This window comes from Sorex araneus, chromosome 1 (genome assembly GCF_027595985.1).
Source record: "Sorex araneus isolate mSorAra2 chromosome 1, mSorAra2.pri, whole genome shotgun sequence".
NCBI lineage: Eukaryota > Metazoa > Chordata > Mammalia > Eulipotyphla > Soricidae > Sorex > Sorex araneus.
The window spans coordinates 22361060-22374829 of NC_073302.1; the positions used below are offsets into that span (position 1 = coordinate 22361060).

At 49.7% G+C, this 13770-nt stretch overlaps 1 protein-coding gene across 2 annotated transcripts in view; it reads right to left on the minus strand.

The window, feature by feature from the left end:
* Positions 1-13770, minus strand: part of SNX30 (sorting nexin family member 30) — a 115332-nt gene that overhangs the window by 56133 nt on the left and 45429 nt on the right. For both annotated transcript variants that reach the window (XM_055124175.1, XM_055124176.1), the window contains exon 2: positions 2013-2204. In XM_055124175.1, coding sequence (XP_054980150.1) covers positions 2013-2204 — 192 coding nt within the window. The remainder of the gene's footprint in view (positions 1-2012; positions 2205-13770) is intronic.

Genomic DNA, 13770 nt, shown 5'->3' on the forward strand with positions numbered 1-13770 from the left:
GAAAGTAGAGTGTATGTGAAATCGCCAAAATTGCTCTTCTCACGTCTGAGCCCATCCTGCAGGATTTCACCATTTCACGATTCCCTGCGGGGCACAGCTGCTGTGGCCCGCCCTCTCTCAAAGGATCAGTATGAGGATGGGACAGGTGACATGGGGGCGCCCAAAGCAGGGGTGGGGGTGGGGGTGCTTTTCATTTTCCTACTTGAAAGGTGCCTTGTGGATCTCGAACCTACAGACGCCGTGGACAGATGCAGCTGTGAGGAGCAGAGGCGGGGCGAGCCCCCCAAGAGCTCAGTGTTCCCCAGCCTAACACAGCCACACTTGGGGGATCCTGACCCGGGGACCCTGTCAATACAGACTCAGTTTCAGGAGATCTCAGGGGGCTGCAGGGGCTTGAGACTCTGCCGTTCTAAGGGGCTCTCCAGTGACCCCAGGCCAAGCTGAATAGCGAAGGCAGAACCAATAATGTCCAAGGGCGCGAGAGACAGCACAGCAGGCTGGGCACTTGCCTTGCATACAGAGGACCCGGGTTCGATCCCCAGCACCCTATCTGGTCCCCTGAACAACACCAGATGCGATCCCTGAGCTCAAAGCCACGACTAAGCCCTGAGCACCACAGGGTGTGGCTCAAAAAAACAAAAAGCGCACCAAAAACTGTCTCCCAAGGTTAAAAATGATCCATTAATCTCAAAGTTTTTTTTTTTTTAATGAATGGAACTAGGCAAAGAGCACAAGGTTTAAAGCTTTTGAAATGAGAGCCCCAGGGGTAGGCCGAAGGCCCCGAGTCCAATCCCCAGCAGGGCAGCCTTCAAAGCAAGCGCCAGCCCCAGCGCCGTCACAAAGTGGGGACGGTGAAATCACCGCCACCAAGTGAGCGCAGGGACCACAACCAAAGGTGCTCCTCGAGCTCCATGACAAAGAGTGTGAGCCGCGCAGCCGAAGAAAGAAAAAGCGCGTGAGCACCACCGCCACGTGGAGATCCGGCCAGCACGGCGGCCAGGGTGGGTGCGAGCGCGGGACTCACAGCAAACGCCGGGCACTCGGCAGCAGCCCGTGGAGGGAATTAAACACGAGATTTCAAAATAAGCAGGAGGAGGACAGAGCTCAGAGGGCTGGAGCGCAGGCCTTGCACGCAGGAGGGCCAGGATGACCCTGAGCACTGTCAGGAGTGACTCTGAGCACTCAGTCCGGAACAGTCCTTGAGCACTGCCACGCGTGCCCTCCCCACCCCCCGCAAACCAAAATACGACTGAGCCAAAAGTATAACAGTCTGTCTAGTCCCTACAAAGTTAGAATTCTGGTTACCAACGTCTTTTCTCTTTTCTTTTTTTCAGATTATGGGCCACACCTGGTTATGTTCAGGGCGACGCTCAGGGACCCATGTGTGTGGTGCTGGGGATAAAACCCCGGGTCAGCTGTATGCAAGGCAAGCACCTTAATCCCTGTACTGTCTCCCCTGGTTACCAACTTTGCAACCATAAGAGAGTTACATAAACTTTCTGCCTCAGTTTCTCCCTTTTCGGAATCGTAGCTACAGATCTATCTTACTGGACTGTGCCCGCTATCTGTATCACAAAGTCAATAACTGTTGGCCCCTTCTAGAACAACTCTTCCCCAATCCTCAACGTCAGCCGCACCGCAGTATAACCTCAGGCTCATCACAGGGGGCACTTGGATTGATAAAATGATTCATCAATTTTAAGATCGGGTAATTGTAATATCTTAAAAAGGATTGGGTTGAAAAGAACTGGAAGTATGGGGGTTAGATGTTCTGCTTTAAACACGGGCCGTCACAGCTCCTCTTTTTACTTTGCAATAGAGCAGTTCACGCACAATTCTTTCCTTTCAATCCTTTCCACTCTCAAATAGCCACACTGACAAATGCCAAAAAAAAAAGGGGGGGGGGTGGGCTGAGCTGTATATAGGGAAGGAGCAGCCAGGCTGGGAATGACAGCAATAATCCAATCCTCTGAGAACATTCCCCAGGGCCAGAGGGTGAGGAAGGGACCTACTTTGGTGGTGATCCTATAGGTGATGTAGGTCTCCATCGTACACACGTGCTTCTTGGGGTCATCCACCGTGACAAAGAGATCTCTGGTCTCGCCCTCAAGGTCATCATCCAGCTGGAGTCTGTTGAGAAGAGAAGACGAAGAAGCCGGACTTGAAGTGCCCGCTGGGGTCCCGCCATTGGGCAAGATGAGGTCCTAAGAGGAGAGAAAGAATCCTCTTACAAACACAATGCAGACACATCTGGAGAGGAACTGCGAGATCAGCCAAGCCAAGAAACATGGCTACAAACAGAAGGACTCGAGGCAGTCCGAGCCTCTCCTTACTTAGCATCTCCTAAGTGAATATAGTTCTAGGTGCTTGCTTGCTTGCTTCCTTGCTTGCTTACTTTGGGACCATACCCGGCATGCTCAGGGCTAACTCCTGGCTTCAGTGCTCAGGGATCACTCCGGGCAGGGGCTCAGGGGACCAAAAAGAGTGTCGGGGATGGAACCCGGGTCGGCAGCCTGCAAGGCATGTGGCCTGCCTGCTGCACAATCACTCCAGTCCCTAGACATGCCTTCTATGACCAAGAGAACAGAACTCCAGTCAGGTACAGCGTATTTGTGCCAATTCACTGACTGAGGGGGCAGAGAAAGTCATTGCCCCTCCAGCAGCCGACTTCACTACAGAGTCTCAGGGGCACAGCATGTGCTCTCTTATGGGGTGACCCCCAGTTCCATTCACACTGCTGTGAACTGCATGGGTTCATCATTTAGTACAGTTGTATTCTATCCCACTGTGTAAATACACCACTGTTTCCTTCTCCATTCACCTGTTGTTGAACATTTGAGTTGTTTCCATACCTTGGCTATCATACTAAGGGCTGCAAGGAACATGAGAATGAATCTATATTTTCAAATTGATGCCTGAAGTAAGTGCTTTAAATGATTAAGTACTAGAGGCTGAAGAAATAGTACAGCAGGCAGGGCATTTTCCTTGCGCGTGGCAGACGGGTTCGATCCCTGGCATCCCCTCGGGTCCCCTAAGGCTGCGAGGAGTGAGCCCTGAGCACCACTGAGTGTGGCTCAAAAAAATGAAACCAAAAAATTAAACTTTTAAATGAATGGATAAATTAAGTACTTCGCTAGCCACCAGAAGAGATTACTAAAGAGCATGGGCCTCCTCAAAGTTCCCATGACTGAATAAGTGAGCTTGTCAGTAAACTAGACTGGGGGAGAAGGAGAAGCTTAAAGGACTGGGGTGGGAGTCCGTCCCCAACACCACAAGTTCCCTCCTTCCCCAGGCACTGCTGGAAGTGAGCCCTGAGCATGGAGATGGAACAGTACCAGTGGCTCAAAAACAAGCAAAACCAAAAGAACTAGATCTGGATCTTGAACAAGTATCTGAACGCACAAATTTACCGGAAAGGAAGAAGAGCAAGAAATATGCAGGACCGCCTCTCAGGATGCAATCAATATAATTCACAGGAAACTGCAGGACAGGCAAAAATCCAGTTTCTTCAATAAATAAATCACCGAGAGGAAAAAGCACCAGGAACACCAATAGATGTAGAGAAATACATGAAATCTCTCGACCAACTGCAATGAATCCTGCTTCAAACAAAAAGTTCATTGACCCTGGGCACAGCATATAGCCCCTGAGCACTGCCAGGAACAATCCCTGAGCACTGAGCCAGGAGTAAACAAACCCTCAGCACCAGCAGGTAAGGCGCCCAAACAAACAAATGTTCAAAGATTTTGAGACGGAAAAAATCAGACACTGTCTAATTATTTTACGGTTTATCCTATGTGGTAAAGCTATTAGCATGTTACAAAGCCTTCATTTTTTCCCCCTTTATTTTTAAAAAACTCTTTTTTGGGTTCTGGGACCATACCCTGAGGAGTTTGGCAGCTACTCCAAGCTGTGTGCTGGGGTCGGGGACACTCCTGGTGATACTTAGGGACCATATAGTGTTGGGTGATCAAACCTGGATCTCCTGCATGCAACGCTTGTAGTCAAGTAATTGAGCTATCTCTCCTGTCCCTAAAGTCCTCATCCTTTAGAAATATATTCTAAAATATTCATAATGGAATAAGAACATTCTGATATCTGCTTCCAACTAATTAATGATGAGCAGACAGGACTAGAGATAGTATCAGATGCACCAAAGCTAATTACATGCTGAAGCTGATAATTCCAGGATTTTCAGACAATTCCTTTGGGAATTAGTATAAGGGTCTTTAAAAAAAAAAAAACCAAATCCTCGGCAGATTGGAGAGATAATACAGCGGGTAAGGCACTTGCCTGGCATATGGCCAGTTTCGGTTCCATCCCGGGCACAGTTTGTGGTCCCTTAAGCACTGAGCAAGAAATAAGGCCTAAGCATTGCTGGCCGCCAAAACAACACCAACACCTACTACTACAACAAAATGACACACACACCCCTCCCCTGGTCATGATGTAGTCCCCATGAAAAGCAATCCTAGAAGGGAAAAATAAACATCTTAGGAGGAAAAGAAAATGTTCATCAGACACAGCACTCAAAACTCTGCAAGCTATGGCCGGGAGCAAGCACAGGTGTGTGTAGAGCACAGTCTTTAACATGTGTAAGGCCCCGGGTTAAGTTCTCAGCAGCCCCGAGTATGGCCCTGGAGGTCCCCTGCGCATCGCCCGCAGGTACCAGGCTGAGCTTTGCCAGGAGTGGCCCCTGGTCCCCAATCTCTTGACAACAACTGTGGGGGCCCAGCCCCTGTTACAAAGAAAACATGAAACTCTCCGAGACAGCCAACCACATTCCGAAGAAAAAGCAAGCTCCTGGGCCGGAGGGAGCACGGGGGGAGGGCGCTTGCCTTGCATTCGGCTGAGCTGGGTTCAGTCTCCAGCACCCCATACGGTCCCATGAGCCCCACTAGGAGTGACCCCTGAGCACAGAGCCAGGAGTAAGCCCTGAGCACAGCTGGATGTAGCACAAAAAAAAAAAAAAAAAAACTGAACTGCAAATTCCTCCCATAACCAGCCAAGGTCACTGGGCCCTCTTCATCATCTCCCGTCTCCTAAGGGGACAAGCAGCCCCCGGGCTTCCCTCAGGACCCCTCCTCTTGCCCAGACTCCCACGAGGCTGCCAGCACATTTCTGCTCTGTGACACAGACTCAGAACAGCTGTCTGGGCCCACAAAATCTGAAGTTGTCCCTGCCCCCTCTGTCTCTCTACAGCCCTTTCCTGGCTTTATTTCAGTCACAGCACCGTTCATCAGAGATTTCATTAGACTGATTGATTGTCTGCCTCCGCGCTCAGCTATAAATCCCATTATGCCCAGAGAGTCTGACGGGTCCATCTCTCTGGCTCTGGGCACGCAGGAGGCAGGTACTCTGCAGTACCGCACAAACGGCCAATAAAAATGCACATCTGGGGCTGGAGCGATAGCACATTTGCCTTGCGCGAGGCTAACTTGGGTTCGATTCCCAGCATCCTGTATGGTCCCCTGAGCACTGCCAGGAGTAATTCCAGAGTGCAAAGCCAGGACTAACCCTTGTGCATCGCCAGGTGTGACTCAAAAAGAAAAAAAAATGCCCATCTGTTGAAAAACGACACAGCAGAGGCCCAGTTCTGAACCTCAGTTCCTTTAGTTACTAGTGGGGTGACCTACCCAAGTTTCTATTAAAAAACTCTCTTTATACCCCACTGCCTCATTTATAAGAAGGGCATCTAAAGAGAAGCAGAGAAAATAGCGCAGAGGCTTAGAACACCTGCCTTGCAAGTATATGGCCATGAGTTTGAATCCCCGGCGTCCCACATGTGCAAGTCATGGTCTGGGTCGAGCATGTGAGCATCACAAAAAGAGGTACGGCCCTCAAATGAGGACCCCAAATGAAAAACAAAACTAGTGCAAGCCCCACAGTTAGGAAGCACGTCCTCTGTCAAACACTCGCGTGATCACACAGTGAGCCCTGGTGAGCTCCACACCCCTCGCTCAGGACGGTCCCAGGAAACATGTGTGCAAGGGCCAGAACTGAAGGAGAAGTAGCTCAGCCGAGCACGTGAGCCCCTCGACCCTCTGAGCAGCCCCCGGCAAACACCACAGCCAAGGCAAGTGTGCGAGAGCCAGGGACAGGCGGTGTCTGGCATCAGAACAGCACAGAGAAGGGAAGGGGAGGGAATTTTTATTTTTGGCTTTTTTTGGGTCACACCCAGCGATGCCCGGGGGTTCCTTGTGGCTCTGCACTCAGGAATCACTCCTGACTGTGCCCGGGGAACCATATGGGATGCTGAGCATTAAACCCAGGTCAGCCGTGTGCAAGGCAAATGCCCAAACCACATACTGTCACTCCAGTCCAAATTTTTTTTAAATGTAGAAAAGGAATGATGGGGCCAAAGCAATAGTACAGCGGGTAGGAAATCTGCCTTGCACGTGGCCAACCCAGGTTCAATCCCCCCCCAAAAGGAATTAACTAATAAATGGTTGGAATAATAGGTCGAATGAGGTGCATCATTTTATTTATTTAGGGCCCCACTTGGCGGTGCTCAGGGCTCACTCCTGGCTCTGCACTCAGGGGTCTTTCCTGGCAGGCCTCAGAGGACCCTGTGTGTTGTTGGGGATGGAACCCAGCTCAGGCGGATGCAAGGTAAGCATCCTATTACTGCTGTACTATTGCTCGGGTGCTTGCATCATTCTAATAATATTAAAGGTTTTACACACACACACACACACACACACATTTATCTGCAAGGACTCCTGCATCCCCTCGTAGATTATGCAGTTCCATTCAGAGCTGCTGCTTAAATCATGCTGCTAAGGATGAAAATCTAACCTAGAGGCTCAGTGGTGCTTCAAATAGACCTTCCTCGGGCTGGAGAAAGAGCTCAAGGGGCCAGAGTGTATGTTCTATATGCAGGAACCCTGGGTTTAACCCCCGCCAAATGCTAATGTGTGCGTGTACACTTTCCCTAATGCTTTTACTCTAGCAGTAAGTAATCTCCAGTACCCTTTATTGGAGTTACAACTACATGGCTGATAAATGAAGAAAAACCCTTCCTTGCTCCAAAATACCCATTCTTCCCGAGAGGCTTCGATTTTAAAAGCACTTCCTCTGTCCCTGGTTCCACTTGAACTTGTAAGAGAAACATCTACCTGGGTTGCTTAAGAAACCTCTCTATCTGCTTGTTCGGTTGATTGGTTTGGGTTTGGGCTTCACACCCAACAGTGATCAGAGGCTACTCCCAGCAAAGTGCTCGGGGGTTGCTCCCGGTGTGCTCAGCGTGCCACATGATGCTGGGGACCAAACCCAGTTCTCCTGTATGCAAAGTATTTGCACCAGTCCTTCGAGCTGTCTCCCCAGCACCAGAAACCCTCTGCTTCCAAGAATTTCTATTATAAAACCCACCACTGATTTCTGCCTGCTACACACAGACTCCTGGGCCAGCGAGATGGTGCAGCAAGTAAGAGCGGTTTGTTTGCGCTCAACCCAGGTCTGATCCCCAGCACCGCGTGTAGTCCCCTGAGCACAGCCAGGAGTGATCCCTGAGCCCCGAGGAAGCCCTAAGCACTGAGAGCTATTGGCCCCCAAAACGAAAACAAAATGATTTTTTTTCTTTTGCTTTTTGGGTCACACCCAGCGATGCTCAGGGGTTACTCCTGGCTCTGCACTCAGGAATTACTCCTGGCGGTGCTTGGGGAACCATATGGGATGCCGGAGATGGAACCCGGGTCGGCCGCATGCAAGGCAAACACCCTATCCGCTGTGCTATCTGTGCTATCGCTCCGGCCCCAAAATAAAATGATTCTTAGATTAACATAGATCACTGGCAAAATCTATATTATTCAACACATTTTGTTTGCTTTGTTTTGGGTTTTGGGGCCAGACTCCTGGCTCTGTGCTCTGGGCCTGGGACTCTGACCTCGCTCGGCCGCGTGCAAGGCGAGCACCTTCCCACCCGCGCTGTCTCTCCATCCCCGAACACACGTTTCATAAGGAGGCTGCATGTGTTATGAGCCAGTGTAGAGGTGATTATAAAAATAAGTCTTGCAAATAGAGTATTTCTTCATCCTCTCCGCTACCGGCAGAGGGAACATGGGCAGCAGGGGTGTCGTATCAGGAGGGACGGGCAAAGCCCCTCCACACTCCTGCCAGCCGCTGGGAGACTGCGGGCTCTTGGGCTGGTTGGTTGGTTTTAAATGTTCGTTTCTTTTTTTTTTTTTAATTAAATCACAGTGAGATACACACTGACAGGGTTGTTTGTGACTGGGTTTCAGTCATATCATGTTCCAACATCCCTTCACCAGTGTGTGTGTGTGGGGGGGGGGGTTGCAGAGGGCAGTCAGGATAGAGAAGAGACCAGTAGGACGATAATAGTTGGAAATGTTCACACTGGACAGGAACTGAGTGTTGAGAGTAGCTAAAGGTGTATACATGATAACCTTTAGGTTCCTGTATTGCAAATCATAACCCCCAAAAGGAGAAGAAGAAAGAAGAAAGGGGGAGAGAGGAGGAAGAGGAAGAAGAGGAGGAGGCAGAAGGAGGAGGAGGAAGAAGAGGAGGAGAAAGCGGAAGAGGAGGAGGAAGTGGAGGAGGAAGAGAAGGAGGAGGAAGAGGAAGAAGAGAAAGAAGAGGAGGAAGAGGAGGAAGGAGAAGAAGAAGGAGAAGGAAAGGAGAAAGAGAAGAAGACATTCTTGCGATAAACATGATGATGCATATAAGTTTTCAAATTGCTGTTTTTATTTTCTTCAGAGGAACAGTTAGGTCATACGATAGTTCCTGCCTAACCGTCCCCTTGTCTTAAGTCACCTTGCTCCTGTCAGGTACACGGGTCAGCCTTGAAGAATGAATGTGTCCCACGCAGACTCCACTGAGCCCCCTGGTTGACCCCTGTACTATCACTCCGGCCTCTAAGACAATATTCATAAGCTTGTAATAATCATCTTATACAGTGTACCTATATCTGTGGTAAAGTTACCTGTTAAGTCTACCTTGGAGACGAGATGCTAAGGGAAAATCTCAAAAAGGTTCCATTCCAGGAGATTGAAAAAAAAAAAAAAGCAAAGGTCACGGAAAAAACCCTGGAAAAATCCCAAAGATTCGCCAACCAGGAAGTGACGTGCTTACATTCATAAGCACTTGCACTCACTCAGAAACGACCCATCGGAGAAGCTGTGACTTGAGCACAGGCCTTTGCTTTCTCCCCCTCTTCCCAGCCTCCAGACAAGAACTTTACAGACTGCAGGCACGAAATCCTATTAGACTGGGCCCTAGAAAAGGGGTAGGGCGGGCTGGGGGGAGGGGGCCGTCCCTACACCACCACAGAGCGACTCCCGGACAAACCAGGCCACCGATGAGAAAAGAGCCACGAGAACTATTGAGTCCATGCCACTGAGGTGGGTTCCGGTGATCAAGAACCCCTCCCACACGCCCTAGCTGCAACGTGCAACCGTCCAGAGCTAGAGGGTGTGGGAGGGCGGACAAAGGGGCCCAGGGGAGCCACCAAGGTGTCCGGGTGCTATAAGCAAGGACAGGCAACTCCACCACGTGGGACCACCCCCAGTTCATCTCCCTACAGCAGGCAGAGAGGCCAGGCGAGGGTCCGAGGAACAGAGAGGCACCTGGTGAGCCGCGCAGGGCAAGGCTGAGCCGAGAGCACAGAGCAGGCGAGACTGGCCGCTGTGCAGGGGCCGGGCTCTTGGGAGATGCGAAAGGGCGGAAGTCAAGGAAGCCAGCCCCGAGGGGTCCGGACACGGGCAGGAAGCAGGCCAAGCCGATCTCTCTCTCTCTCTCTCTCTCTCTCTCTCTCTCTCTCTCTCTCTCTCTCTCTCTCTGCAACAGATCAGCTCAGCTGTCAGCCGGGGACTCGACTCAGCCCGAGATCCAAGAAGGCAATTCTCACGCCGCATGGACACACAGGGGACCCATCATTCACTGGCTCTGATGAGCGGCACAGCGCAGGATTGCATGACCTCACTAGAGGCGAGGGAGCCAGAGACACAGATCCAGCCGAGACACACTCCTCATGTCACAAGGCGGAGAAAGAAGGGCTGTCCCCCAGAGCTGGTGAACGCAGAGCTGAGAGAGGCCCTTGAAACTCGCACTCTGAGCACGCCTACCGTGTGCCTCCCTTCCTGTCTCCCCAAAAAAGCCCAAGTGGAAAAGAGAATTTTAAATCGGTACACAGGGCCTGGAGCGATAGAGCACAGCGGGTAGGGCATTTGCCTGGCATGCGGCCGACCTGGGTTCGATTCCCAGCATCCCATATGGTCCCCCGAGCACTGCCAGGAGTAATTCCTGAGTGCAGAGCCAGGAGTGACCCCTGTGCAAGGCTGGGTGTGACCCAAAAAGAAAAAAAAATAAAATAAAGTCTGCATAGATGTAAAACAAAAATGTTATAAACAATGTCAGCCTTCATTCTTTCGATAGATGGACTACATAAACTAAATGATGGCGCCAGGCCAGTAAAGGAAGTGGGTGGGGGAGGGTGGACAATAGCCACTGAAACCTTCTCTCCAAGCACGATTAGATGCAGTGAGGATGTGCTACGGGCCGCTGTGCCCGTCATCGTGCAACTGAATGTGGGTTTGAGGGCTCTGTAGGAAAACAGGTGGTCAAAACAAAATTGGGTTAGGGTAGAAATCCAAAGCAAATGAATAACCACCAAACTGCTGCCAGGAAACTTCTCAAAGGTAAGCCAGGGCCTAATGGTCTTAGAGTTGAGCACTGATGAACCTCCACAGGTCTATCTTACCCAAACACTCTGAACCACAGACACAAACACCAGGAGACACTGACTGGGGGCCAGGGGGCAGGATCTGGGCCACACCCAGCGGTGCTAGGGGGCTAGTCCTGGCTCTGTGCTCAGGGGGTCACCCCTGATAGTGCTCAGAGGAGACCGTACATGATGCTGGAGGTCAAATCAGGGTTGGCCATGAGCAAGGCAAGAAGAGCCTTGACTCCTGGACCAACTCTCCAAATTCTAAGACAAGATTTACAAGGCTTAATAAGTCATTTTATAAGGTATAGTTATAGCTAATATCAAAATCTTAGGACATCAAAAAAAAAAGCAATTCAAGTGTAGGCCTAGTTAATAGGAAACATTAAAAGAATAAGACAATAACATTAAAAATAAAAGTAAATAACAGTAAAAGAATAAGAAAAATAAGTATAAGCCAGGACTGTGCCAAACATATTCCATGCAATCAAGAATAATCTGATGGGGGCTGGGGCACAGCGGGTAGGGCGTTTGCCTTGCACGCGGCCGACCCAGGTTCGATCCCCAGCATCCCATATGGTTCCCTGAGCACCGTCAGGGGTGATTCCTGAGTGCAGAGCCAGGAGTAACCCCTGAGCATCGTCGGGTGTGACCCAAAAAGCAAAAAAAAAAAAAAAGAATAATCTTATGATCACACGGCTTTTTATCCCGGAAGGGAGCAACATGACGCCTGCCATAGCCATGCCACCAGACCCCACGCCAGGCTGCTTCACTAGGGGCACCCCAGAGTGGGGCAGGTGAGAGCCCTCCCTGCCCCAAGGGAGTAAGCCCCAGTAGCTTGAAAACCTCCAGAACCCAACCACTGGTAGGCTCAAGGCCACTCTTCACACACTTGGGCCGAGCCTCATGCACAAGTGAACGTATTCTCGACACATCACAAGACACTCCCTGCCCATTCTTCAAGACTACAACACCACATTTGATGGGGTTCAAACAGTAGGCAACCAATCATAGAGGTTAATATGTATCACTGTCATCCCGTTGTTCGTCGATTTACTCGAGTGGGCACCAGTAACGTCTCTATTACATTCAGCCCTGAGATTTTTAGCAGCCTCTCCTTACGTGTCTTCCCCAATGACTGGAGGCTCTTTCGGGTTCAGGAGAATGAGACCTATCATTACTGTTTTTGGCATATTGAATACGCCATGGGTAGCTTGCCAGGCTCTGCCATGTGGGTGGGATACTCTCAATAGCTTGCCGGGCTCTCTGAGAGGTATGTATATATCTGTTACTGTATTTGGGATATGAATACGCCACAGGGAGCTTGCCAGGCTCTCCCAAGTGGGCAATAGGCTCTCTGTAGCCTGTCAGGTTCTCCAAGAGGGAGAACTAGGCTATTAGATGTCACACAGCCACATTGCGGCTGCGCACTTCCGGGAGCTTGGTTTTATAGTCTCTGGATCTTGGCTGTTTGATGGAATTACACAGTGCCTGGGGCAATTTGTGGGTTTGACTGCCTAGCTACTGGAAAATAGGGGATCTGGGCGGGAGAGGCCCAGTCCCGATCCGAACAGCCTTGGAGATCTCGGCCCCAGGTCCCGCACACCTGGGTTCCTCTGCCAGTTATTCATGCATGAGGCTTGTCCAAACATGGAGAGTGGCCTTGAGCTGGCTGGGTTCCAGAGGTCTTCAACTGTCGAGGCTCTGCTCAGGGTGGGGAGGGAAACTCCAAGGGGCCCGGTGAAGACAGCCAGGCATGGAGGCAAGAGACTTTGTGCTGTTCTCTTCAGGAAGTTTGGTTTTATAGTCTTTGGATGTTGGCCGTTGATGGGATTATGCAGTTTCTGAGTGTGACTACCTAGCTACTGGAAAATGGGGGATCTGGGTGGAAGAGCCCCAGTCTTGTTCCGAGCAGCTTTAGAGATCTCAGCCTGGGTCCCACACACCTGGGTTCCTCTGCCAGTTCCCTCATGCGTGAGGTTCATCTGAAATGGAGAGGTTAATATATATGTACATATATACATATTTTCAGATATATGTACATATATATATATAAATTTATATACGAAAGTTCACATCACTCAACCTTTAACACATTTTAGTGATACTCTAAAGAATGTCTTAATGGCCCCTGCCAAAATAGAACAATCTTCACACTGTTTCCTCTTTTTTTGTAGCATTTTCACTGGTTTTTCACAATAGACAATACAAAATATATCATTTTGGTTGTGCTTTGGGACAGGGATTGGGGCCTGGGATGGAAACATTCCAAATATGGTGGTGGGAAGGTGTAATGGTGGTGGGATTGGTGTTTGAATATTAAATGTAATTAAATATTGTGAACTACCTTATAAAATAAAAAAAATTATAAAGAATAATACGATGCTGGAAAATTTATTAAGGCCATTTATTCTATTAACTGTTCACATAATCATTTGTTATTATTGAATACAACCATATCCATAATTACCAAGAGGCTTACTAGTATGCTTCATGGGCAAATAGCATTTAGACCTCCCACTAAAATCTCTACTAAAACTAAAGGATAAGGAAATTTGTTAAAAATGTGAAAGAGAATCTACCACTAGCATCCACAATGTACCACATGCCTGGCCCCTTTTTCTTATTTGTTTTTGTTAGTTTGGGGGCCACCCCTGGTGATGCTCAGGGCTGGTTCCTGGCTCTGTGCTCAGGGATCACTCCTGGTAGGGCTCAGAGGCTCATATACAGTGCCAGGAAGCAAACCCAAAGGTTAGTCAAATGCAAGACAAGTGCCTACCTGCTGCGCTATTTCTCCAGCCTCTGCCACTAGCTTTATCTATGAAATCTCCAGACTAGAGATCACTTTTTCAGACATTCTTAGGATTACTGGGAGCAAGGACCTTTCTCCTATTCTCAGGTGAATATAAGCAGAGACCTTTATTGACTTCATCTCTGGAGGGAGCACGGTTTCCCAAGGACACTGTGAGCACCTCACCTGGGAGTGTCACTGCACCCAGCAGAGCTACTGAACAAAACCGGGAAGGACACCCAGGCCTCAAGAACTCAATGCATGGGCAGAGGGACAAGGATACCTCTGTGAGAGGGCA